At 38.7% G+C, this 26,921-nt stretch overlaps 1 protein-coding gene across 2 annotated transcripts in view; it reads right to left on the reverse strand.

The window, feature by feature from the left end:
• Positions 1–26,394, reverse strand: part of RNF217 (ring finger protein 217) — a 121,064-nt gene extending 94,670 nt beyond the window's left edge. For both annotated transcript variants that reach the window (XM_081044927.1, XM_081044926.1), the window contains exon 1: positions 25,422–26,394. In XM_081044927.1, coding sequence (XP_080901053.1) covers positions 25,422–26,258 — 837 coding nt within the window. In that variant the 5' untranslated portion in view covers positions 26,259–26,394. The remainder of the gene's footprint in view (positions 1–25,421) is intronic.
• Between the last annotated feature and the right edge of the window lie 527 nt (positions 26,395–26,921).

Here is a 26,921-nt window from a genome sequence, read left to right on the forward strand (position 1 = left end):
TAATAATAAACTTATTAAACTTCCAAGGACTTTAGAGTTAGAATTTGACAGCAAAGTATATTATAACAGAATAATTTCCTGCTGAATAGTTGTTCTTTACAAAGATTTGGAATAGAAATCCCCAGTGCAATTTTATCATTCAAGCCCAAATTCTGAAACACAACAACAAAGCCAATTTCAATAGAAAAGTCTCTTCTCCTATTATTCTAAACTTCCATTACATAAACCAGAATGAGCTAACACAATCCATTAGTCCCTTCTATACCTGGCTAACTCCTACGTACTCTCATCTTCAGGCGAATAAGCATCAGGCGAATAGCCATGACATTACATCTACACGATTAGAAATGTAAAGCACCACAAAGCATCCTATGACAGATACATTCTTAAAATGAATGTTCTACAGCCTCTCAGTTTCTTGCTTTCTCCTGCCTATGTATTATTCATGAAGCTTTCATCTGAGAATAGGGAACATGTCTTCATATATGTAGCTGAGTGTGAAACCTGTGATAAAGGTACCAGCTAGTTTTATTTAGACATTATCCTTAAAAGTACACAAAAGTATCACAAAAGTACAGCTTTGTGATAATAATGAATGAATGCCCTACTAAAATAACATCAAATGGAAGTATTCCTTAGCATTTGTTGTGTGCTTTCCAGCCTTACTATTCAAACCGTGGTGCCTGAGACTAGCAGCGCTGGCATCCCCTTGGAACTTGGTAGAAATGCAGAACTTGGGCCCCATTCCAGACCTACTGAATCAGCATCTGCAACATCACTAAGATCCCCAGGGCCTTCTTCAAATGAGAAGCATTGCTTTATAATCTTCGTAAATCATTTGGTACCCCCAGGTTCCATCCCATTTCTAGACTAATGATCTGTAAGGCCCTGGGAGTATCTACCTGACTCCAAGGTCTCAGAGCAGCACTGCCCAATAGAATGTTCTGTGATGATGGAAAAGTTCTATACCTGGGCTGTCAAACACAGTAGGCAGTGGTTAGTTACAGGAATACATGATAGTTGCTATCGAGACTGAGGAACTGAATCTCCAATTTTATTTCATTTACATTTATATTTAAATAGCACCACGGGGCTATCAGACAGCACAGATCTAGAGACTACTGATACTATAAAATCCCTTCCTGCGTTGGCTTACAAATCTAGATCCTGAAACATGATTTGCGAAATTTTACATAGGACTGTATTTAAAACACATATCTGTTGAGGACCTACCATGTGTCAACCACTCAGGCTTCATCAATGAACAAAATGGACCAAAATTCTTGTCCTCGTGGCTTCCAATCTCACAAGGAGAGAAAGACAATAAATATAAATACAAAAAATAAATAAAATCTAACATTAGTGGACACTAAGGCTACAGAAAAATGAAGCAGATTAAGAAAGGATGAAGAATGCTGGTGCGGACATGAGGGTTGGCAGCATTTATACATGAAGTGCTAAGAGGAGGCCACCAGGAGAAGCTGACATCTGAGCAAGGCCTGGAAGCAGATACGAGTTAGCCATGTAAACATTAGGAGGCAGAGTACACCCCGAGAGAGTAAACAGCTACTGCAAAGGTCATAATGTGAATAAGGGCCTGATGTGAATGAGGAACCGCAGAGTTGCAGGAAGCTGGATCTGCGTGAGACAGAGTCAGAGAGGTGAGAAAGGAAATAGTGGGAGCAGAGGGTCATGTGGATCACGGAAGGACTTCAGGCCACTGTGAATCTTTGACCTTTATTCTGATGATCTGCTGTAAAGGAGAAATACATCAGCTCTTACATTTTTAAATGGTCCCTCTGGCTTCACTTGAAATCATTCTACAAAAGTACCAGGATAGAAGCAAGGGGAATAGTTAGATCTTACTGCTGGATCCCTGGTCAGAAATGGTTCACTGTGGTAGCAGTGGATATGGTGAGACGTGACTGGATTCTAGATGTATTTTAAAAGTAGAGCTAACAATAATGCACGAAATATAGGAATGTAGTGTGAGAGAAAGAGAAGAATAAAGCTGATTCCAGGGTTTTTGTCTAAGCAACTGGAAAAATGGAGTGGCCATCAACTGAGATGGGGGAATGTATGGGTGGAGCAGGTATAAAGGGACCCATAAAAGCTGAAATTGTGACATGTGAAATGTGACATGCCCATCACACACCCAAGGGAAGATGTATCACATATAAGGATAAACCAGTCGGGAGTTCAATAGAACAGCCTGAGCTGGAGATATAAATTAGAGAAACAATGGCATATAGAGAATATTTGCCAGAAGTTCAATGGGATGACAAGTGTAGTGAGCATAAAAAGAGAAGAGGATCAAGAACATTGGGAGTTAAAACAAAAGTTAAAAAGTAACTCAACAGGGTTGGAATTAATAAGAATCATAAAGAAATATCCAGTGCAGAAGGAAGAAAATCAGGAGATGATGGTGTCCTTACGCAAAGTGAAGAAAATGTTTCAAAATGGAGGAAGTGATCTATTGTGTCAAATACTGTTGAGAAATAAGTAATGTAAGAAAGAAAAAAATGACCATTAGATTAAACAACGTGAAGGTCAATGGTGACCTTTACAAGAGCAGTTACAATCAGAGGGTAGAGGCAAAGCTTGATTGAAGTGTGTTTAAAAGACAATGGAAAGAAGGGAAATAAGAGATCGGAAGTATAGACAACTTTTGCAAAAAACTGGATTGTGACTGGAGAAAAGTAATACTAGCTGCAAGGGAAAATGGGGCCATACAAAGTTTTTATTTGTGTTTACTTTGTTGCTTTTTTTTTTTTAAAGAAAAGAGCAATAGGAGACAGTTTGTGTGCTGATGAGAACGATCCAAAAAAGAGAAAAAAATCAATATAAGACAAAGTTCAGCAAACTATTTGGCCCAGGGGCCAAATTCTGGCTTATTAACTATTGTGAACGGCCCATGAGCTAAGAGTGATTTCTACTCTTAAGAAATGGTTGAAAAAAAAATAAAAAGAATAATACTTTATGGCATATGAAAATCATATCAAATTCAGATTTCAGAGTCTACAAATAAAGCTTTATTGGAACACAACCAGGCTCATCATCTATGCATTGTCTGTGGCTGCTTTTGCTCAACAACAGCAGAGTTGAGTTTCTGTGATAAGAGACCACAGGTGACATTTTACTGATTCCCACTAAAGCACAGTGTACTATGAGTCACAATGATAGAGCTATAATTTGATAGCATTTCAAATGCCATGCATATTGTCATACCATGACACTTCATTTTTTCATTACCAATGCATGTATCAAAAGGAGATAAAACGGACTTCTAATGCCATGTTTTGAAGGCACAGTGGAGTGTGAGTTATTTTGTTATTGAACTAGATGGCAAAGCATTTTGTTTGTTATTTTGTAATACCATAGCTATTCTAAAGAATATAACATAGGTCAACATCACCAGCCTAAGCACTCATCAAAACATTCCCAACTCATAGGAAAGCAATAGTCAGAAAAATAAGAAAATTTAAAACAGAATACCCATCAAAGCAGAATTTCTGAACAACATGTAAAAACTAAAATGAGGCTGCAACCAAAAATTAAGTTTTTAAATGTCATATTTGTTAGACAAACAAAAATAGCTATTTACCAAGTGTAAGTTAAATAAATTATGTTATATTGCATATGTCAAAAATATGTTTCTAGAGGAAATAAACTTGTTTAAGACTATTAGCCTTTTGGCGAGAATACTGCTCACAGAGTTGAAGAAGTTGGAAGCAACATCAATAGTCAATTTAAAAAAAAGACAAATGACTTCATATCATTTTCCTTGGCTCTTTATGTGTCAATAGATGTACAGTTACTGATGCTTTTCTTTTCTTTCTTGCTTTCTTTTTTTTAGGAGTCAATGCTGAGTTTGAAATGATAGAAAAATTAGCCTCTATGTACAGTCTGCATGGAATAACTACAGGCAAGATTATCTTTTAAGAAGTTGAGAAAACACAAATTCAGTATAACCTGAAGTAGAATCTGCTAAGATGTGTTACAGCAGATTATGGTAAAAACATGTATATTATAGAAAAATGCTTAGTTTGACAAATTTGCAAAGCTAGTGAAAATTTAAAATATTTAAAGACTCTGATTACTCACTGTATTGTTCATCCACGGGTACTTTTTAAAAATTATTGAAATCTTTCTTGCTATTGAATCAGTAGTGCCACCAGTGAAATTCCCTTGCTTTCATGAGCTATGATTAGCTCCGTGAATTTTTTCAAAAGTAGAAACTGAATATCTTGACTTGCCTTACCAAATAATAGTTTGATGGGCTAGCAATGGTAAAATTTAATTGCAAGTTTTTTGAGCAAAGGGTCGGGTTGAAATTTTTTGAAGGATAAAGACTGCCTTCAACCATCTTTGGAAACTTACTTTTGCTGAAAACTATATACTGTTTATTAATGAAGTCGACCTAAAATTACAGGAACTACAGAAGCTACATGCAAAAGTTATATTGTAATAAAATCATTCTGACAACTAACATTTCGATCACAAGTAATGTCAAGCTGCTTTATAATCTTCCCATAGTGTTAAAACAAGAAGCAAGATCCCCATTCTCATGCAAATCTGCAAGCAGACATATTTTATGAGCTCAAACTACAATTCCAACAGCAATTTTTAGGCTCTGGTGCAGTGCGATGCAAATTTCATCATGTAGATATTTTTTTTCTCTTGTAAGTTCCTACACACATAATATTCTTGATTTTGCCTCTTTGCCTGCAAAACCTAAAATATTTCTTATCTAGCTCTTTACTGAAAATGTTTGTCAACCCATGATATAGGAGAGAAGCTTATAGATGTTGAAAATTGAGTAAGCAAGAAAAGGGAAAAGGAAGCTCTAGAATCAGTGACTAAATTGGTTTAATTCAGACCTTTAAAAAATCTATTTGAAATGATTAGGCACAATGCCTAGCATGGAGCTAGGACATATAATGATCCAAACAGATAATATAGCAAAGGCTGACGACAACCGGGTAGAGGGATAAGGGATCGAAGCCATGCATATAAAACATCTGTAAAAATACAGAGGATGCTTGAGATCAGTATTTGAAAATAATAATAAAGAACGTCTGTTCTTGGTGGTTGTCTTCCCCTTCCTCTAACCACAAGACGTCATCTTTATCAATGTGGAAAAAGAAAAAAAAAAAAAAAAAGACCAACATGGCAAGAACCAAAAATAAGGTCACAAAAGAAGGGAAGTCATTTATAGAAATAGTGATCTTTGGCTCTGTCAATAGAAATACTAGTTTCAGATCAAGACGAATATCCTCTTGGCAGTAAAGACAGATGCATATTTGCACTAGGAAGGGAAATTGAGAGTTCTGCTCCTTGAATGGAGATGATCATTTCTACCCTTGTGACCTATCTAGAATTCATTTCAAAAAGGCAATGAAAGAACTAAAGGCAGAGAGAAATGAGATACAATCTTTATTTAAAACCATGATGAATAATTGTGGACTGTCATCCATAACTTCCATCAGAGAGGTCCCCAGAGTTTTTGCTAACACATAGGTTCACATAGGTAGGGTAACAGACCTCGCAGGGTGAGTTTACACCCAATCATCTTGATTGCGACATGGTACTGTGTAGATAGATGCTTTATAGTCAAAAACGCTAAGCTCACTTACAAAATAAACCTAGATTATCTGTCACCAGGGATGCCACATGAGGATAAGCGTTACACAATATTAGAGTTAGAAGAAATCTTAGAGATTGTAGATTGTAGATTGCAGATCTGTGTGGAGTGTGTTTAAAGTGAACTTAAAAACTAAAAATTCTTATATTCCAAAAATCAAACAAATATTAAAAAGTAGAGTAATGTAGCATGAACATGTTTACAACACCCATTAACAAATATTAACATTTTATCATTTTGTTTCCTATATTTTAAATAAAAAGCAGAATATTACAGATAAAGAATACAATTTCTTACTATCCCTCTCTTCCCTTCTAAAGAGAATCAGACACTCTTATAAATCTGGTTTATTTTATGTTTTTTATAGTACACTAAAAACATATCTCTGAACAATATAGCATGCTTTTATGTGTTTATAATTTCATTGCTTTGAAACTGCTTAAATTCTGAAACGTGGCTGTTTTTTACCTGTACTTACAGTATATATGTATATGTATGTTAATTCTATATATTTAGTTAAGTTTAAGTGCATTTGACTGTTCTACTTTATGAATATACTAGAATTCACTCATTCATTTCCTTATGATGGAAATTTCTGTCCAATTTTTCAACTATTATAAATAATGTTGCAATACATAGTCTTGTACCTATCTTTCACACATATGCAGTTTTTGAACAAGCAGTATCTGAACATCCCTTTTCCCCCATATCTTAACCAGCACTTGGTTTGCATCAGACTTTTTTGCTCTTGCCTCTTTTAAGTGTGAAATACTATCTCATTTTGTTGTTAATTTGTGTTTTCCTCATTAGTATGAATCATAATGTACCCTAATAATGAATATGAAGTTTTTTATATGTTTTTTGGTCATGTGTCATTAAACTGCATTTTTCTAATGAGTGATTTATCTTTTTTAAAAAAATTATTTCGTAGGAGTTTTTAATACTATGGATAATAATTCTTTATCTCTCTCTCTCTCTCTCACACACACACACACACACACACACACACACACACACACACACACAAAGAGGGTGCCAGAAAAACGTATACACATTTTAAGAAAGGAAAAAACTATTAAAATTATGCTGAGGGTAACCACTTTGAGCACCTCTTGTCATTGCCGAAGTCAAATGTGACTTGTATTCATCTTTTGTTATCGTCATATATTGCGTATTGCAATTTTAAGTTTTTTTCCTTTATACAATGTGTATATATGTTTTTGACACCCTCTGTATATATATTATAAACCTGTTTTCCCAGCATGTAAATTGTCCTTTACCCTAGTTTACAGTTTCATATTCCTCCCTCAGAGATTTTTCACTGAGATGCGATCTGTCATTTTCTTTTAGAGTTGTGTTTTTCAGGTGCTACCTAAGAAATCTTTTCTCAAACCAAGGTTATATCAACATCTAAAAAATCTATTTTACTAATAGACTTCAAATTTGATTTACACATATGGGCCTTAAACATATCTGGACCTTATTTATTCACAATTGAGACCAACAATCTTAATTGATTTTTGTGTGAAAGCCAATCATCCTTGCACATTTATTGAAATGTCCACTCTATCCCCACTGATTGATGGGGAAATCTTCCTTATGTCTCAAGTCCTCAAACACACCTGGGTCTCATTCTTAACTCTTTCTTCTGTTCCACTAATTTGTCTAGATCTATAAAAATAGTATACTATTTTAATTATCTTTAAAATGTGTTGTGATAATAGGGCACATTTTCCCTCCCTATTTATTCAGAATTTTCTTTATTAATCTTCAGCCTTTATTCTTCAACACATACAAAATAAATCTGTTGATATACGTTAAATTTATAGATTTAGGAAACCTGACATCTTTATGACATTGCATCTTCTCATTCAATGGGACACATCTCTCTGTTTACTCAGGTATTCCTTTAATTCCTTCAATGATTAATCATTTGCTCTGTGAAGACTATACATGTCTTTAGACTTACTTTTAAGAACCTATTTGAAAGTAATTTCTTTTTCTCATTGATTCTGGCTGGTGGATAGTACATTAAGACCTCTGTAGGCTGCTCATATAGCGAGCAAATCTAAATCTCTTGTTGATTCTAACAGTTTATCTATAGATTCTAGTGGATTTTCTATGTACGTGATTTTATCCTCTAAAAATAACAACCATTTATCCTCTTTCCTTCCAAACTATAGATCTGTCTTTCTTTATTATACTGCATTGGCTAGGACCTACATAATTAAAGCTAAACAATAACAATGACAGCAAGAATCATTGTCTTTTGCTCATTTAGTGGAAATGCCTCTAAGGTTTCACCAATAAGTTTGATATTTACTGTAAGTTTTTGATATGTTCGTAAAAGACTAAATAACTTATTTTTAAATTTACTGAACGTTTTTTCTTTATCTATGAATATTATTATATGATTTTTCTCCTTCTCTATTAATGTGCTACATAATATGAAAAAGATTTGTCAATGTTAAATAGAGCATAGCTGCATTCCTGAGAAAACTGTCCTTGATCATAGTGCAATAGTATTTTTTTTAAAATGCATTTGCTGGATTTTATTGGCTAGTATTTTCTTTAGGATTTTAAAATGAATGTTAATGATATAAATGAGACTACAACCTTCTTTTTTCTTATTGTTTTTGTATTCTCCAAGTCTGTATTTATCAAGCTCATACTAGCTTCATAATATAAACATTTTACAATATGCAAAGATTTCATATACACCAACCTATTATATGTATTTTCCAAGAGTCACATGATTATTACATGGCAAAGACTGAAACACAAATGTTCTAACTTCAAGCCTCATTTTACTGGTCCAGTCAGTAAGCACCACATTTGACATAGGTCCACAAAACACTGTAGGACCTAAATTAATTAGTTAATTAATTTTACTAGAAGTGGAAGGTCACTATTATGCACCTCCACCCTTGCAAAAGAGGTTACCATAGATGATAAAATGGAATAACCCATATTAGTATTTTTTACTGGTCATCTCTGTTCATACAAGTGTATGAGTACAAAGAAGGTCGCTTTGATACACAGATATTTACCTTGAAATAGATGACCTCTAAGGACCTGTCCAGCAGTAAAAGGCTGGCACATAAATCCACTAAACCACCACTCAGGCTCTAAATTTACACTCGTCCTTGCCATATTTCATTCACCACCTCAATCTTCTAATTTTTGTGTCTTCTGTACACTAAATAGACTGAATATCAGAGCTCTAGCCCACACCTTAGCTATCATGAAAACCAAAGAATCACCAGAATTTGATTCTCTCTAGCTCCCAAGACATAAAAATCTTTCCAATTAAGGACTCTAAACTTTTTTGGGATAATGGTCTGAAAACCCTATAAATGTTAAGGACCTACTCACAAGAAAAAAGATTTTGCATAAGATCGCACGGCATTTATAACCATCTGAAGACAATACATGAACTGATAAGACTACCAAGTTAAGAACTCCTGGGGGAGTGGGAGCTGAAGTAATGATGAACAGGAAATATATAGAAAGCTTTTCTTTTCCTTTAAAACAAAGTACTCTATATAACGTGGCCCTTCTATTATGACAATTACATCTGTTTCTTCCCCTTTCTCACCCCACAGCAAACCTCCTAACAAGGAAAGATGAATGACTTCCCTTCACAGTTCTTCAATCTTATTCACAGAAAACATTTAAGTAATGCCCCCATTTCCATTCTTCTTACCATAAACTGAGTACATTTAAAATTTCACATACCATAAAGTCATCAACTTTTGACATTTTTTTCTTTTAAATTTATCAAGGTGACTTGAGAAACAAGTGTTTGCATATCATATAGAAAAAATTTTAAAGCCTTTAGAGGTTAGGTATGAAGGTAAAACAACTGTTTTCAGATAGGATCTACCATAGCATCATATGTAAGTATATATTATTAATGATAGTCTACGAGATGGCAATAGTTAGAAATTATGTAAAATGTATTATTTATACAAAATGCAATACCGGAACACTTTCTCTGGTGGTTGGGGACAGTGCTTATAGTACAGGATTTTTACGAGGCAACAACCACATTCTTGTTATAGAAAATATCAAAAGTATCTATAAAGTGAGAAAACATTGAAAAACTATCTTGTATTACTTATGAACCAGCTTTTATTTTTCAATAAAATAGGTTACTTCTGAGGTAAAATGTTAAAGTGCTGAGATCTAAAAAATTAAATGTCATTCATACTTATAGAAGAAGACAAAAGAATTCACTTCGAAATGAGTTGTTCTTGACAGGAAGATTAATATGGAGGGGAAAAGTTAAATTTCTTGCAAAGAAATGAAATGAGATATTACAAACTTAATGAATGCTCTAAAAATAAAACATAAAGGCCAATTTTTAAATTATTTTAATTTTTCTCAAATTGTTTTATAAAGATTAAAGTATTCCTAGATATTACCCAGTATCTATGATTGCTCACACTATCTAATTTGAAAATGTTTTAAACTTAGTAAACACCACCGTGTTTCCCCCCAAATAAGACCGGGTCTTATACCGTATTTCCCCCAAAACAAGAACAGGTCTTATATTAATTTTTGCTCCAAAAACACACTAGGGCTTATTTTCAGGCGATGTCTTGTTTTTCCATGTACAACAACCTACATTTATTCAAATACAGTCATGTCATCTTCTTCTGAAACATCATCATAACGTATTAAATGCGTCGGTCTGGCTGACGATCTTAACGGGGGATTATTTTCAGAGAGGTCTTATTTTCGGGGAAACATGGTACTGTTCCTTAAATTTATTTTATTCAGTGGTAAGTATTGTGTAGTGAGACAAACCATACACAGAATAAGTCTTTTTAAATCATACATAGTTAAGATTTTTCTCATAAAAAAAAAATTAACATTTCATTACCTTAAACAGAAATATTACTAGTTTTATGATGGATAGTAGAAGGTAACTAGAGGAAACACTTCAGGACTCTAAAATAAACAAATGAAAGTGTGGAGAGAGAGGGAATTCAGTTACTCGGCATAAAATCCACAAAGCAACTCTTTGTTGAAGGAGTTACTTTATCATTGTAGTCTTACTAAAAACAAAGAAAAGGACAGCCACAATCAAAATAAAACAGCCATTGTATGATTAAGCCATGACCCCAGGGCCTTTCCCATTAAAGGTACAGGAAGTGGAACTGACACCAAAAGAGAACACTGTTACAAAAACAAAAATTAGAAGTAGGAGATGAATACGTGTAAATAGATAGGAATCAACTGAGGAAGATAATGACAGTGAACCAAAAACAATTTTAAAAAGTAAGGACAAGACTAAGCAGAATTACCAAAAAGTTCTAGAAACTTCCTCTCAGAATTGAAGGTTGACCAGTAAGATCTCTGTTATCTGTGAGAAGGGAAGGGTGGGAGTTCCTATGCATTTTAAGTCATGATGAAAGCTAATTTTTGAGCATAAATTGAGCAGACTGAAAAACAGCAATTTTCACAAAATTAGGTAGCAGAGGATTGCTTAACTTCTTTGATAAATTGATTCTGATCATCAGTAAAATAACAACTATGGACACCTATTCAAAAGATGTTTTCATATTTTTCGGTCAGTGACTTTTACATGGTGTCTCTGGAACTGAACGAAAACAAACAAAACAATCCCAGATAGTAAACCATGAGAGGGCATCAAGTTGAACAGAGATTAATTGTATGCTGCCTGAAAGATAAAGATTGCAGTTGGTCCATGAAGTTACACCTTAGGGCCTCCAAACAGGGAAGGCTGCGAGGACTGGCAAGATATTCTTCTGGGCTGAAGGCAGTGCACTCCCAACGCCTTTGAAAACCAAAACTCCAACCAGTGATAGGATGGGAGACAGAACCACCTCCACTGCTTGCACACTAGTAGTACAAACCATTGTCATCTCCGCTCTGGCTTACCAGTTTCGCCCACTACCTGAAAGCAGAGCATTCCCCTGAAAGCTTTTGTAAACTGAAAGGCCACACAGAGAAGAGGCAATTACCTTAGGATACATCTTGCTAAGGGATGCACAAATTAGACAGAGACACAGCACAGATGCTCACAGACACAGTTCAAAGCTCTGGAGACTTAACATTGACATGCTCAGTGTAGTTCACATGGAAGGAGCTTGGTGGGGCCACGCTCGCTGCTGGGGTACGCGCTGCTTCAATAACAGCTTGCTGCCAAACCAAAATTCAACGATATTTTCCCTTTCCCGCTTCTTCTTCAAAGCAAAAATCCTCTTACAATTCCTTTCGGTTTGCACAAACAGGTACCAAGGTAGGTCTTTCCTAAAATCCAAGTGGCACAATGTGAACTTTCAAACAGCCCGTGGTGAGGGCGGGGGTGCCTATGTTGCAATTGCCTCCTAACCCATTTTCCTACTTCTATTCTTGCCACCCTTCAAACACAGTTTATTCTGCACACTGAAGCCAGAATCTTTTTAAAGCATTATCATTTTACAGCTCTACTCAACTTTCCAATGGCCTCCCATCACAGTTGGAACGAAGTAGGGCAACAAGGCTCAATATGATCTGGCCCACATCTACCTCTGTGAGCCATCTCTGACCAGACTCTTCTCTGTGCCGTTCTTGAAAATCCGTACCTGCCGTCCCGACTTTGCAGAGGGACTGCTCCTCTGCCTGTGAGGCTCTGCCCTGTGCTGAAGTCTTTGTTCCACTGTTGCTCAGCATTCAGCCCTCACCTCTCCACCTGGATTTCCCATACTGTCCATGTGAGCCCCTCTCTAGTGATGGTCACCTGCACACTCACTCTCTCACTTCATGTCCACAAGTGTGCTCCTGAGTGTGTATGTGTATTGCTCACTGCACCTCACTTGGAGACGCCCCATGCCTAACTCCTTTATCCTGCTCAACCTCTGCATCAATCACCATTCTTTTAAACAATTGCCAAGTTCCAAATTTCTCTACTCCCATACACACAGCTTTCTTTTCCTACAACCACTTAAATCAGCAACCAAGCATCACCAATTTAGTCATAAACATTCCCTAATCCTTGCCTAGAGAGCTTCCTTTTCACCCACTGAGTTTCTAACTTGCTAAGAGAACGGGTCACTGGGGACATTCTCTTCTCACAGCGATTAACATAGTGCTAAGCAAATATTCTGTGATCAGCAAATGTTTTTAATAGAATAAGAATATTCTATCTCCCCCTCCCCTTTGACTCCCTTGAACCAACTGAATACAGAGGGTCCTGAAGTTTCCCTCAGAGTCATTTTGTTATAACATCAATGAGACACCACAGGAACTTAACATTTGTTTGTTATCAACTAACCTATGGTAAAATTGTTTATAAGTCGTTTCCCTTAAAGTTATAGAACCTATCAATGACTGTTAAGTGAGGACTTACTGTACTAGAGAATAGATATTCTATAGCTAGACCAAATTGGAAAAAAAAAAAGTCTTGGCCACTGGAAAAGATTTCTCTATGTAAAAATCTCTGCAACTCAACTAATTATCTATTGGAACATGGGCTTCATTTTGTTTTTCCAGAAGTGGTGATGGGATTAATAGTAATTCTTTCATCTTGTCTTAGCTACAGTAACTTGATGAGAAGCAGACACTTTATAATACGACTGTGTAGGGTTAAGGGAAGTTTACGGCCACAGATCAGAATGTCAGTAACCAGCCTGTGAGGAGGTTGACTGCTAACCTTGACCTCGTTAGCATCCTGAGCAAACCAACAGGGTTTTGCCCATCTAGCGTATAACAAGCCAGAGGGTATTAGAACAGAACAATCCAAAAGTTCTGCTGATTTTTTTTTAGCATCTTAATTTTAATTTTATTAGTTAATGATATAAAACATCTTATTATCACTAATAAAATTATTAATAATTGTGAAAGCATTGTGCTAGAACTGCCTTCCTTATTTTTAAAAATTTTCCTTCAGCAGGTAGTGATATTGGGCCTTTAAGGTCTATGTCTGATTTATTTTGATATGTTAATAGCTATCATAACAAAAAACACCTCTCACAGACAGAGATACAAAAAAGTGCATTGCTGCCTGTGCTTATTAAATCATCATATTTACTTTTGTGTCTCATCTACCAATTATTCAAAGATCGTTAATGAAATTCTGCTAGTAAATTTACATCTTCCCAAATGTCAACCAACTATTCTTGCAGCTAATCAGAAAGTGTTAAATTTTTAAACAAATGGTTTAAAAACTCTCCGGAGCAACTTATTTGGGTGATTTTTCACACGACAAAAACAAAAACTGTTTCCAAGTTTTTAAAGTTTGTAGAGATTTTTAAAGAGAAAAACATCTGAACAAACAGTATTTTTTCAGAAATCCTGGAAACTAAAAAAAAAAAAAAAAAAAAAAGGAAACTATTGGGAAAAAATTACTATCATTTCAAATATTTCTTTCCAAGCATTCCCTCCAAGCTCTTCCTTCTCTTCAGGGTGACGCCTCAGTGACTCAAAGTAACATATTAAAAACTAGCAACAAGAAAAGGTAAACCCAGGGTATATTGATTTTTGGTTGATTCAAGCTACATCTGAAACCCATAAATTTACATGGAAATAACTATACTTAGATTTTCACAAATCAAGACCAGCAAATAATCCTTTTGTGGTACACAAATAAATAACTTTACACACACACACCACAATTTTAATATAAGGCACCAATACATTAGATATACTGAATATTTCTTTATTTTAAGTAACCTAACACTAGTTGTCAAAGTGTTTCTTTCACAATCTCAAGGAAGAAAAATGGTAACATAAGAAAAAAAGAAAAAAAAAAAAACCTGAAGTTAACGGTAAGACTAGTTAAAAGCAGGATTACATAAGAACTCTTGGAATTGCACCTATCATTTCCCACCAAGGGCCATTCTGGAAGGAGAATAAAAACCCCCTACTCTTTACAGAACTATTGAAAAAAACTGTATTTTCCCCACTGAGATCATATAAAAAATGTGCACTAAGATCAAGCCACATCAATGTCATTTTTGATTGGACCCAACAGCTCTATTTAGACATAAACTAATAGCCAACTAAACTATAAACATTAGGAAAAATGGCATTATCAAAAGAAGCAAAAGTGTAGTGAAATATGATGAGTAACTGTTTCATTTTACCTGCTGTTTTAAATTGTTAAGCAACCAAAGGAAAATGGCTGCAGTGATTTAACTTGTCACATACAACTCAGAGCTAAGGCACTTCAGGAACACTGAGTATGGCCGATAATCACGTGAGGAAATAAGGCAAGAATCAACACCACAAAAAGGGAAGTAATTTGCTAGGTACCCTATAATTAGCCGCTGAATCTTACAGTAGTGAATATTATTGAGGCAAATAGCTTAGGAAGATTTAAAAACGGATTAGTCATTCACAAGAATAAATAAGCCCAGAGTTTAGTTACCTGAGCCAGGGAAGGGGGAGGAGCACATCATAAAAGTGATATAACCCCTCTGTTTCAGGGTGCACAGATCCTCAACCAGGAAATTTAAATGAGTATGCATCTGGACATCTAAATGGTCACCTATTCCAGAGACTAATCAAATGATAAAATCACCCAATCAATCAAGCTAGAATAACATAAACAGTAAAACTCCAAGGGTGGGCCAACTAAACAAAGATTAACTAGATATATTATTTCTGTGTACAACATGTCTGGACTACAAAAATACGTTACATCTACTCTTTTTATTCAGAAAGATACTCAACTTTTACAAATAATATTTTAACCACTACTGAAGCTAAAATTTTGACATAATGGAAATTATACAGAATGATTTTAAGTAGTGTTAATAATCACAATAAGTAGAAGCTGACCCTGCCTTTGAGATATTTCAGTAACAATGAAATGATCTAAAATATTTCATTTTAAAAGAGAATGAGTTTTATATATAGGCTTTGCTTAAAAGTGAAGCTTCATTAATGAATTTTCAAGGATAAATCACACACACACGCACACACACACACACACACACACAAAATACAACACCAAAGTACATTAATCAAAATGAGTTGAAAATATTTAATTAACTGATTGACGAGACATGAAATATTTTTAAAAAATTAAAATTGAGGGTCAAAAGCTTGTTACCTAAATTCACACCATTCGTGGTTTTTATCTGAAGTAATGGTGGTTTAAAAACATGCCCCCCAATTCTTTGACACTTACACATACACACACACACACACACACACACACACACACACACACAGTTGGAGTCGAAGTCCCTTCCCCTTGAATCTAGGCAGGCTGATGACTGCTTTACCCAAATCATGCTGAATGACTTCCAAAGTTAGGGCAGAAAGATTATGCAGCTTCCACGTGGGTCTGTTGAGACTCTGGCCCTGAAGGAAGCCAGCCTTCACGTCAGAAGTCTATTGCCCTGAGACTACCATGCTGGCAAGGCCACGTGCAGGCACTTCTGCAGACAGCCGCAGCTGACCATCCTGACAACAGCCAGCATCACCTGCCAGCCAAGTGAGTGAGCTGACATCTGACTACAGCCCCACGAGAAACCCCAAGTGTGAATTGACCAACTGAGCCCTTCCCAAATTCCTGACCCACAAGACATGTTCAAAATAAAATGGTTGTCTGAAACCCCTAAGTTCTGGAGGAATTTGTTAAGCAGGAGATATAGTAACCAGAATAGGTTTTATAATTAAAGAAGCACCTGAGGGATGGGATGCCAGGATGAAGACTCAGGCTATTGCATTCCATTGCTTTAAAAATTTAAATACACTGGAATAAGATATCAAAAATTCAAGTTCAAATATCTACCTTACTTTTTCTACTAACCTAAACATGTTATACTTTACTTTCAATCATTTACTCTGTCTCTTAAGGAATATTCATTGAGCAACCTACTCTATTATGGCTCTGTGCTAAGTGCTAGTTATAAAAGCAGCTCAAATAGTTGGGGGGCAGATAATGAATCAAACGTCAAATCATCACTCAAACATATAATTACCAAAGGGGATCAAATACAATGGTAGCAGAGTAAAAAGGACTCTAAAAGTATAAACAGCCAGGACCAAAGAGGAGAGCCAAGGGCAAACATCATCAGCAGTGTGTTATGAACTGGAATCTTTAAGTAGAGCGATGGGAGGGTCTTACAGGTTTTAAGTAAGGTAATGAAATGTTGAAATTTTATTTAAACATCATTTTGGCTATTTCAATAATTTATATATTGACAACACCAGCCTCCAGTTTGTCATCTAAAAAAATATGTTTACTACACAAATACTCATTTGATACCTACAACATGTCTAAGAGCTAAGAAATTAATCAGCAAAAACTGGGAGCATAGAGCAGAAAACAAGCAAGTTAAATACCGTGAAATAAGAAGAATCTTCCAGTAAATACAAAGGGTTGTCAAACAATACAGGAAGGATGCTTAATGCAGACACAGGAAGTCATGAAGAATTCTCAAAGGAAGAAATGTCTAAGCTGAGACTAGAAGAATGTGTAAGTGTGAAAGAGACAAACCAGAGCTGCAGAGTAAAGAATAAAATTGGATCCCCCTAAGACAGAACCTCACGTCACTAAATCAAAGGCTCATTATTAAGAGAGTCACAGTGTGCTCAAGGAACAAAAAAAAGGTTTAATACAGTTATAGGCTTAGGGGGTATTTGATGAGAAACAAAGTTAAGAGTTGTAAACAGGAGTCGTTTCAAGTGCATGTAAACCATGTTTAGATTCTATTCTAAAAGCAAGAGGCAGACATTGAAAGGCGAAGAAGTGTGCCAAGACCAGTCTTGCATTTTATCAAGAACTCTCTGGCTATCGTGTAGAGAATAGATTAGTGCAAGTAGGAAGCTGTGATTGAAATCCAGGAGAGAAATGGTGGAGGCCTGAGCAAGGGAAATGCCAGTAGAGATAGAGAAAAGTAGAGAGGAAGATAGAAATATTTTTAAAATTGAAAGGACTTGGTGATTAATACAATGTGGGAGGTGAGAAAGAGGAAGAACGCAATGATGACTGCCAAGTTTCTGACCTAGTTATAATTGATGGCAACAGGGAACCCCAAAGGAAGAGCAAAGCTCTAGGGGTGTGGGCAAGAAGAGGAGGAAAGGGAGATTTTTGAGAAGTTTACAGTATCTTTGGGTGAGACGTGCAAGTAGAAATGTCCAGGAGAGAGCTAAGCGGTACTGAAGGTGAGAAGAGTAATCTGGGCTAGAGATAAAGATCTGGAAGTCAAGCTGACACCACGGAGGGGATGAGATGGTCCCATCTCGTGAGAAGAGAGAGGGTTTACAATAGGACCACACAGACACCAACATTAAGAGGTGGTAAACTAAGAAAACTCAAATGGAAACAAAAGGCAGGGCCATAGACTTAGGAAGAAAACAGGAGCGTATGCTACCATTAGAACTTAACAGCAAGTCAAATCCTAACTTTTCTACATTCAGTTCCTCTTGATTTCTTTACATGAAGATGAGGTTGAGTTTGGTAGAAATCTTTCTCTGAATCTAAATTTGGATGAGAGTATTCCACTTCCTCAAAATAGGTAATTAAGTGTCTTCTTCTTGGACTGGAAGATTTGTGATTTTGTACAACACAGATATAAACTTAAAGGAAAAATAAAACACATATATTTAACTTATAAATATAATAACAAATATATAGTCTGTTAAAAGGTCATGGATTTTAGAGTCAAATGGACCTGAATTGAAATTCCACCTTTGTCATTTCCTAGCTACGTGACATAGGGCAAGTTACCCAGTCTCTATAACTGAGTTTCCTTATATTACATTTTACTACCTACAGTACAGATATAGAGCTGTTCCTGTTTTCTTGAATCAGAAAGCCAACCCCACTAGTGCCAATGAAAACAGAACTAATGATGGTTGCAAATATTCTCCTTGTTGGGAAATCCAATGGTAAATTTCAATCCTTATCCTGTCGAAACTATCAGAAGTATTATATAAAGATGATCACTTCTTTTTTAAAACACTGTCTTTGTTTGGCTTCTGGTTAACCATTCTACCTGAATTATCTTCTGGCCTAACTGGCCCACGCCCTTTCAGACTCCTTGTTGGTTCTTTCATATGCTCCAGGCTCCATATTTGGAAACACTGGTATGCCCAAACTCAATCCTCAATGTCCTTCTCTATCCACTATCACTCCCCAGGTGACCTCATCTAGTCTTTTAATATCACCTACATGCCTAAAATATTCAGATTTGCATCTTCTGTTCAGCTCTCCCTTTTTAATGCCAGACACCAAATGGCTACTCGACATCCCTTCATGAATGTGTAAGCAGCTTTTGAAACTTAGCATGAACTCCCGATTCTCCCTCTGAATCTAGCTCTCCCACAGTATTCCTCATCTTATTAAAGGGCAACCCCATTCTTCTAATTGCTTGGGCTCAAAAGTTGAATCATCGATGACTCTTTTTCTCTCCAATCATCAGCAAATTCTTCAGCTCAGTCTTCAGGATATATTCTACCAGTTCAAACCATATTTGCCTTTATGACCCTCGTCTGAACAGTATCATCAGTCCTTTGGACGACCGCCATCGTTTTCTAACGGATGTCTTTGCTGACATTCTTGACTCCTATAATAGTGTATTCTCCACAAAGAGCCAGAGGAATCTTTTTTAAAGGTTAAATCATATCTGGTTAGCTTAAAAGCTTTTTATACCTTAGCTTCCCATCTCACTCACAGGACATGCAGATTCTCTATGGCCTTAGAATCCTATCCGTCCAGCCTTCCCCACTCCTGCTGTTTTCTTCTTATCGCTCCCCACCTCATTCCCTATGCTTCAGGTACATGGATCTCTTTGCCATTCCTGGAACACCCCCAAGCATGCTCCTGTCTCCGGAACTCTATACTTGCTATTCCCTTAGATACCCTGGTGGTTTGCTCCCTCACTGCCGTCATGGACATCTATGCTCAAAAGTCCCATTGTAAAATAAAGCATCCCTGACAACTCCCCCCAAAACTATAAACATATAAAATTAAACCCCCTCACCAATAGTTCTTATCACCCATCCTTTGTTTCTCTTTCTCTATAGCCCTTTCTATATAATTTACTTATTTTATGGTCAGTCTCCCCTGCCCCCCAGGCTAACATATAAAGTCCCTAAACCAGGGGCTCTGTATCCCCAATATCCAAAACAGTGCCTGGTATGTAATAAATATTTAATATGTAAGTAAATTAAAATTAAATAATAAAATATGTATAAAAATACTTAGAGTATAGATATTCAACAAAGGGTTGCTCTTATTATTTGTGGAAACATAAAAACTCAAGTGTTAATTACCACAAAATTGATGGGGCAAATAGTACTGGTAAAGTTAAAAGAGAATGCTATATTCTAGGAATTATTTTCCTATAGACATTGAATTTTTATTTTAAGACAGAACTTGATTTGGGAAGGTCCATTTAGTTTATCATATGAAACCCTTTTGTCAAAGTTATTTTGAACAAAATAAACATTTTTTTAAAAAATGTATTATAATTTTAAACATTTGCCACATTGTCATGAATGATACAAAAACAAACTTAGCAAAATTATATTTTCTTTTAAGTAAGGGTAACACATATTTTTAAAGGAACAAGATATTTACTAATATTCTCTTTATAACAATTAGAAAGTGCTCTAGGAAATATGTGTATTGAGAAAGAAGTAATGTACGGCTTTATTACTTTAGATTAAACATAACAGGAGGAACTGTAATGTGCTTACTAAAATGTTGGCTGGTGTTCCAGAACGAGTTTAGTAAAATTCTCCCAGAAAGGAAGAAGAAGAGAAAAAGAGACCTACACCTCTCTGGGAACTTAAAGGAAAGCTTATTTATGCTACCAGCTAAAGCTGGGAAGAAATACTGCCAACAAAGTTACAAATGTTTGTTATGTGCATAAATGGTACACTAATAAATGAATAAGTTTATTGTAAGAAATTATCACTCAGGTATGTCCACATTGCCCATCAAAAACTCTTAAAAATCTGGGAGTTCAAGTTCTAATGTTCTTTTTCTGACACTCATGAGGAGTAAGGAAGAGCCTTCAAGTATAAAAGCCGAGCTCAACTTTAGTAGGAGAAAAATAAAATAAAATAATCACCACTATCAAGGTTTGAGTTGCTGCCTTAGCTAAGTCGTAGTAGTCATGTTATTTGAGCTCTCTTAGGAAGTGGAGCACAACGCAGGGTTTCTCCATGTCGCCTCATCTCCAGACAGCTGGAAGAGACGGGAGACACCCAGGCATCCCGGGCCCCGTGCTGCTGGCCCAGAGCTCAGCCCTCAACAGGGGTTTCCTCTACAGGAATCAAATGCCAGTGCAAATCAGATTTCGAACAGTAAAAGAAAACAGAAATAAATTATTAAAGAGAAATAAAGAAATTATTAAAGAGATATTATTAGAGACAGAAGAGGAAAATGAGAGTGTCAGTAAGGAGTGAAAGCAAATGTTACCACACCTCCCAAATACACATACACACACACACACACACACACACACGTTCTGTACACAAAAGAATTAAGGTTACATATGCCTTAATTTTCACTTTTGAAATTTGTAGGGTGATTTAACAGATTTCAGGCTCATATTATTCTTCCCATTTTTCAGGACTATCAAAATCACACCTGGAATGACAGGACCTGTAAATTCACCTGTGTGAAGACAGCTGCGTTCAAACTCTGTACTGAACATAATAGTTTCTAAAAATATGCAGGTTGCTGTAAGGTTTTAAGGGGAAAAAGTAGGTTACACTTTTACCCGTAAAAGCCTGGATGACTCAGAGTTTAATGATAGGATACAGAAGCTTTCACCCCTAGGTGACTGATTCTAGGGTGATTATAGTAGACAGTCACTTTAGGACATTACCGTCGAGCAGCTGCTTTGTTCGCAATCCGTAGGAGAAATGTGCTGCATGCTTCCATTAATACTCATTTGACAGGTGTATACATTCTAACTCACGCATCTGCCAATCGCGACCACTTTGAAGCCTAGCGATGAAAGCCACAACAGCTGGTACCTTTAGAAAGCTCTTGGTGTGCCCAATTCTCTCCTGTCTATCTAAATTACTGAATGTCAATACTTCATATTCTAACAGATTTTATGGTCTAAAACCAAAATCATACAAGAAAGATATTTGTGGAGGACTTCTGAAAGGAGCACACCACCATTCTACGAAACAAAGAAGACAACGACCTTTCCTCCTAGGACAGTGTGGGAAAGGCCAAAGCAGCTGAGAAGGTCAACATTTTTAATGGCTTAGTGACCTGTAGGAGATTGCAGGTATCCCTGGGACTCTGTGTTTTAGCCCCAGTCATACGTACACACATAGGACACTGAGAAATGCACTTCTAAATTTTATGTACCAAAGATTTATGCAACCAGGCAATATAAACCCACAACTCTCACTGTCTCTTTCATGGTGCTCAGTCAACGTTTATGTAGTGCCAAAGATGGTAATTTATCAGTTCACATCTTCACCCTGACGACTGGTAACTGCATGGTACCTATTGCACGGTAAAGTCACTCCACTAAGAATGGTTCCCCACAGCCCCAGTCACAGTAATAACTGGAAAAGAACTATGTTTTGAAAAATTAAGCTATTATTTTTAAACGACAGTATGGAGGCATTTAAGTCACCACCTAATCTGCTATGTCAGTACTGAAAAAATGAGGACACCTACCCATCAACCTTTACCACATATTCAGTCCATGGCACTAATGGAAATAAGACTTGTCACCTAAAAATCCATGTTCCTACCTTCCACATCCACATTCACACCTTCTTTCAAAGAACTCAGCATCTCCTTATAGGACAGTTAATTTAACCAGGCAATAGTACAACTCACACTTAGCACCGATTTTTAATGTTTGTATAAAATGCTTAATAGGGACTCTGCTTTATTTTCTTAAGTGATGTTAAATAATGCACTATTTGGCACAGATTCCAAAAAATGGTGAAAATGGTCACCAATAACTTTTTGTTTCAAATATATCATTTTCTTTCAAAAGGTCTTAAAAGAGTCCTGCAAGTTTAGACTTGATAGATTTGCTTCTGTCAAACCCAAGAAACATAAAATGAGAAAGCAAGCACTCACTATACCTTTTTGATCTGGTTCAGTAAGGCAACAAAACAACTCTGTGGTTTGACGTTGTTTTGCTTCACAACTGGTGTGTCATTACAGATCATGGTGTGCCAATTCCATTTCATGGATGAGGAAATTAAGGCACAGGGAGGATAAGTGGCATGGTAACACAGACCCTTTGAGCAGAGGGGAACTTAGAATTAACACAGATCAGAAATATTACAACCACAAATCCCTATTTTTATCCAACTGAAGGAATGCCATTTTTGTACAAGCTAAACGTTTATCTAAAAACTCTTTACTTCTAAGTTTAATAACAAACTTAGCAAAGCTGTTAGTTTTGTCTGCTTTGTCTTATGTGTTAAACATGAAGAAGGTCAGAGTAGAACTTAGTGCCCAAGCAGAATATCACTTCCCAACTGTGGTTTCTGGGGGTAATCTCATCCTTTCTTTGTCACTCAGCTTTTCATAAATTCAATAACTATTAGTTGAATGTCTGTTTATGTCAGACATTCTAGGGGCTAAAGATACAGTAGGAACAAATCATGTGAAAGCACCTGTCTTCGTGGAAATTGATTACTGAAGAATAAGATAGAGTACGATGGTGCTGTGGAGAAAATAAAAAGGAGGAAAGGAGATTGGGAGTGTGGGGTAAGGCTCAACATTAAACCGGGTGATTAGTGAAGTCCATACCGGTGATACCTGCATACAGACCTGAAGAGAAAACGGGGAGCAAGCAAGCAAAGGGAATGGCAATGGCATCGGGGATATTCCAGGCACAAGGAACAAGTGCAAAACCCCTGAGGTGGAAGCATGCTTAGCCTGCGTGACTCGTCTTTTTGCTGTTGTTTATTGTTTTGAATAAAGTATATTTTTCTTCTTTGGAAGTTCTGTCAAATACTTTGGAAGAAGCTCAGGAACATACATACAATCATAAATACTGCAGACAACCTTCAGGTACTACATTGCTTCAGAGAAGTGAGTGGTTTTGTTTTGCAGTGATAATTCCTTAATTCACCTTGCCACCCTCCCACTCCCCATTTCTTCTGTTTTCCACTATAGATCAAAATACTGACTTGCTAAAAGTAACTCACAGAAGTAAAACAAAAAACAAAAAATATGCATCTGCTTTGGGGAAAGGTCCTACCTTAAGGAAATCAAACTGCAATGCAGAGTACAGGATCCCACAATGCCTATCTCCCCTGAACTTGTAAACGCTCTGTATTTGTATCCAGCTTTTAACATTCAGTGCTCCCTGGTATTGATACTCTGTTTATATCTTATTGTATGCTACCTTGTATTGTTGTACACACATCTGCTCTCACAGTGACTTCCTTGGAGCAGGGCCCATATATTGAGAATGTCTGAATCCCACATGACTTAGCATATGGGGCATCAATATCTGTTTGATGGTGATGTCATAGAAACTACCACAATGAGCAGCAGACATTCCTCCTGATTTAAGTATGTTTGTGGATAAAGCATGAAAGAAACATCATAGTTTCTTATAGACATTTGGATAATCTCAACTGTCTTGGCCAAGATACTGTTTGTGTAACATTCCATTCTGTCTAAATTTCCTTTTGCATTCTCAATTGGGCACGGTACACACTTTCAGTCTAGACAAGCATGGATTAACCACAAAACACAAAGGAGCCTCACTGTGTGGAATACTGTTCAGTCCATTTCAGCCAATGTTATTAAACACTATTACAGGAAGGAGACTCAACACGGAACTACCAGATACAGGGAGTATAAGATATTGCCATACATTCTAGCAAGATAGACAGACACATAAGAACAACTTCAGTGCATGCAAAACAGGCAGAAGTATTTTGAAAGTATAAGCAGTGGCCTGGAGAGTGTGTTAAGGCTTCACAGAAAAGTTGGCACCTGAACAGCCAGGATTTTGAAAAATGGAAAGGACTAGGACAATCAGACATGGGATCAACGGGCATTCCAGATTGTGCAAAACACTGGCAGAACCGTAACAGATTGAAAACTGCTGAAAGAACACATTCACGGCATCAGTGAAGGAAAGCTGCTCTGTTGTATGTACTCCTAAGCTTTCCAAGACAAAACACAAGCTTTTAAATAAGGAGCTAAGGAAGAAAGTTTCACCAGCCCTTGTTTTGTGAAACCTCTTTTGCGTATGTGTGTGTGTGTGTGTGTGTGTGTGACTGTGCTGGCATAAAACTTGAGTGAGGAAAAGTACTTCAACTTTACAGTGGAAAAAGAAAACTGAAAAGTGGACAAGGGCCAAGGAACAAATAAATTACACTCTTCTGGAATATATAAATGGAGCAAAATTTAAAAATCAGGTATCATTCCAATCTTTCTCATCACCAACTCGACACATATTTATTTGATGCCCACTATTTGTCAGCTTCTGGGATACCAGGCCTCTGAGGCACTCTCACTGCCCTCCTGTTTGAGCAAGCTCTTGTTTTCAATCTAGTAAAAGAAATAAGCAGAGGGTAATTCACCGTGTACCCTGTTCCTTCCGCGGTTGCCAACCAAATCCTGAAGCTCAGAGCAGAGTTAAATTTCAGTCAAGTTAACCAGTGAGGACAAAACACACTTAAATAACGACATTAGGACAACAACTGAGATGTGAGAAACCAATAGAGGTCTTCGGTCAGGGTGTCTCAGCACCTCTTCCTGTGAGTAGGAAGCTGGAGAGCTGGGCTTCCTGGCCAGTGATTTGGAATGCTGACTGGGGCACAGAGGAGGGGACAGAGGGGGAGAAGTTACCTGGGAGCTCAGGTAGACTTTGAGGCACTCCTCGCACACGGCTTTCTTGCAGCAGGGCAAGGGCTTGATGGGCTTGTGTTCCAGGCACACCCGGCACATCAGCACCATGAGGGGCGCGTAGGGATCCCCTACCCCACCCAGGCCCGAGTAGGGTGGAGCTCCCAACAGGCTGGGCACGGAGAACGGCTCGGGCGCCAGGTAGAACTCCAGCTCCATGCTGCCGCCATCGGGGGCCAGGGGGTCCGTGGGGAGGGGCAGCCGGGGGCTGGGAGGATCCGTCACCGGCGGAGCCCGAGGTGGCGACGCGGGCGGAGAGCGGTGCTCGGCAGTGGGGTCCAGGGGCAGGTCGTTCTCCACGCAGTACACGGAGCAGAAGACTTGTCTTTTGGCGGGGGGCGGGCGCCGCTGACCCAGCACGTCTAGGACCAGTGCGTCCCGGGTCCCGCCGCGGGTCCTGGGTTCTGGCTCCTCTCCAAGGGGCGCCTCCTGCTGTTCACCCCTTCCCTCGTTTCGGTCCCCAGCTTTCTCCTCTTCTTCCAGCTGCTGCTGCAAAGCCTGGGGGCTGAGGGGTCCGGCGAGTGCCAATCCCGCTGCTTCGCTCTCCGCGCAGCCCGGGGCTTCCCGGCTTCTCGTGGGCTCCCGGGCGCTCGAGTCTGCGCAGCCCGAGTCGCTTCCGCAGCCGCTAGCGCTCGGCTCCGCGGAGGCGGCGCACGGCCCCGGCGCCCCGGCGCTGTCACCCCGCGGCCTCGGGGACTCGGGGTGGCCTGTGGCGCCTCCAGCGGGGTCTCCCGCCTCCTGGGGCCTGCCGCCGCTCACCGTGCTCTGCTCCTCGCCCATCGCCGCCCGCGGCCCACGCCGCCGCTGCCCATCCAGCCGCCGGGACCCCCACCCGGCGCCGGCGGGCAGCGGGGGCAGCGGCTCGGCTCGACTCGCGGCTCTGCTTCTGCTTCCGGGTCCCTCCTCCGGGGCTGGGACGCCCCGAGCTCCCTCCGGGGAGCCCGTGCTCCCGGGCCGCGGCGCGCGGGGAGCCGGGCCCAGCCCGCGGCTCCTCCTCCTCGTCCTCCGGCGCGGCCGGGCACCGCCTCTGGGGCGCCAAGGGCCGCTCGCTCCCGGCGCGAGTGCGCCCGCCCCACATGCAGATCGGGGCGGCGCCGAGGGCCCCGCGAGCCCCGGGAGGGGCGGAGGGGGCCCGGAGGGAGGTGGCCGTCAGTCCCGCGCCATCGCTGGTCCCCGCTGCGGGCCGCGCGGGACGGGCGGCCAGAGGGAGGTGGTCCAAGGGGGTCTAGGGGCCTGTGGCGCCGCCGCGGCGTGCACGGGGAGGTGCAGCCGGAGCGCGAGCGCGCTGCCGGGGCCCCTGGGGGAGAGCCTGGAGCTGGCGACCTCCCTCTGCTCCGCTTCACCTAGCGCCGTCCTCGCTGCCCCTCACCCCACCCTTTTGGCGCACACCTCCCCACACGTAAACACGCGCGCAGGCACCCGCGCGCTCAATCACACGCACAC

The sequence above is a fragment of the Rhinolophus hipposideros genome, assembly GCF_964194185.1.
Source record: "Rhinolophus hipposideros genome assembly, chromosome: 3".
In the NCBI taxonomy this organism is placed as follows: Eukaryota; Metazoa; Chordata; class Mammalia; order Chiroptera; family Rhinolophidae; genus Rhinolophus; species Rhinolophus hipposideros.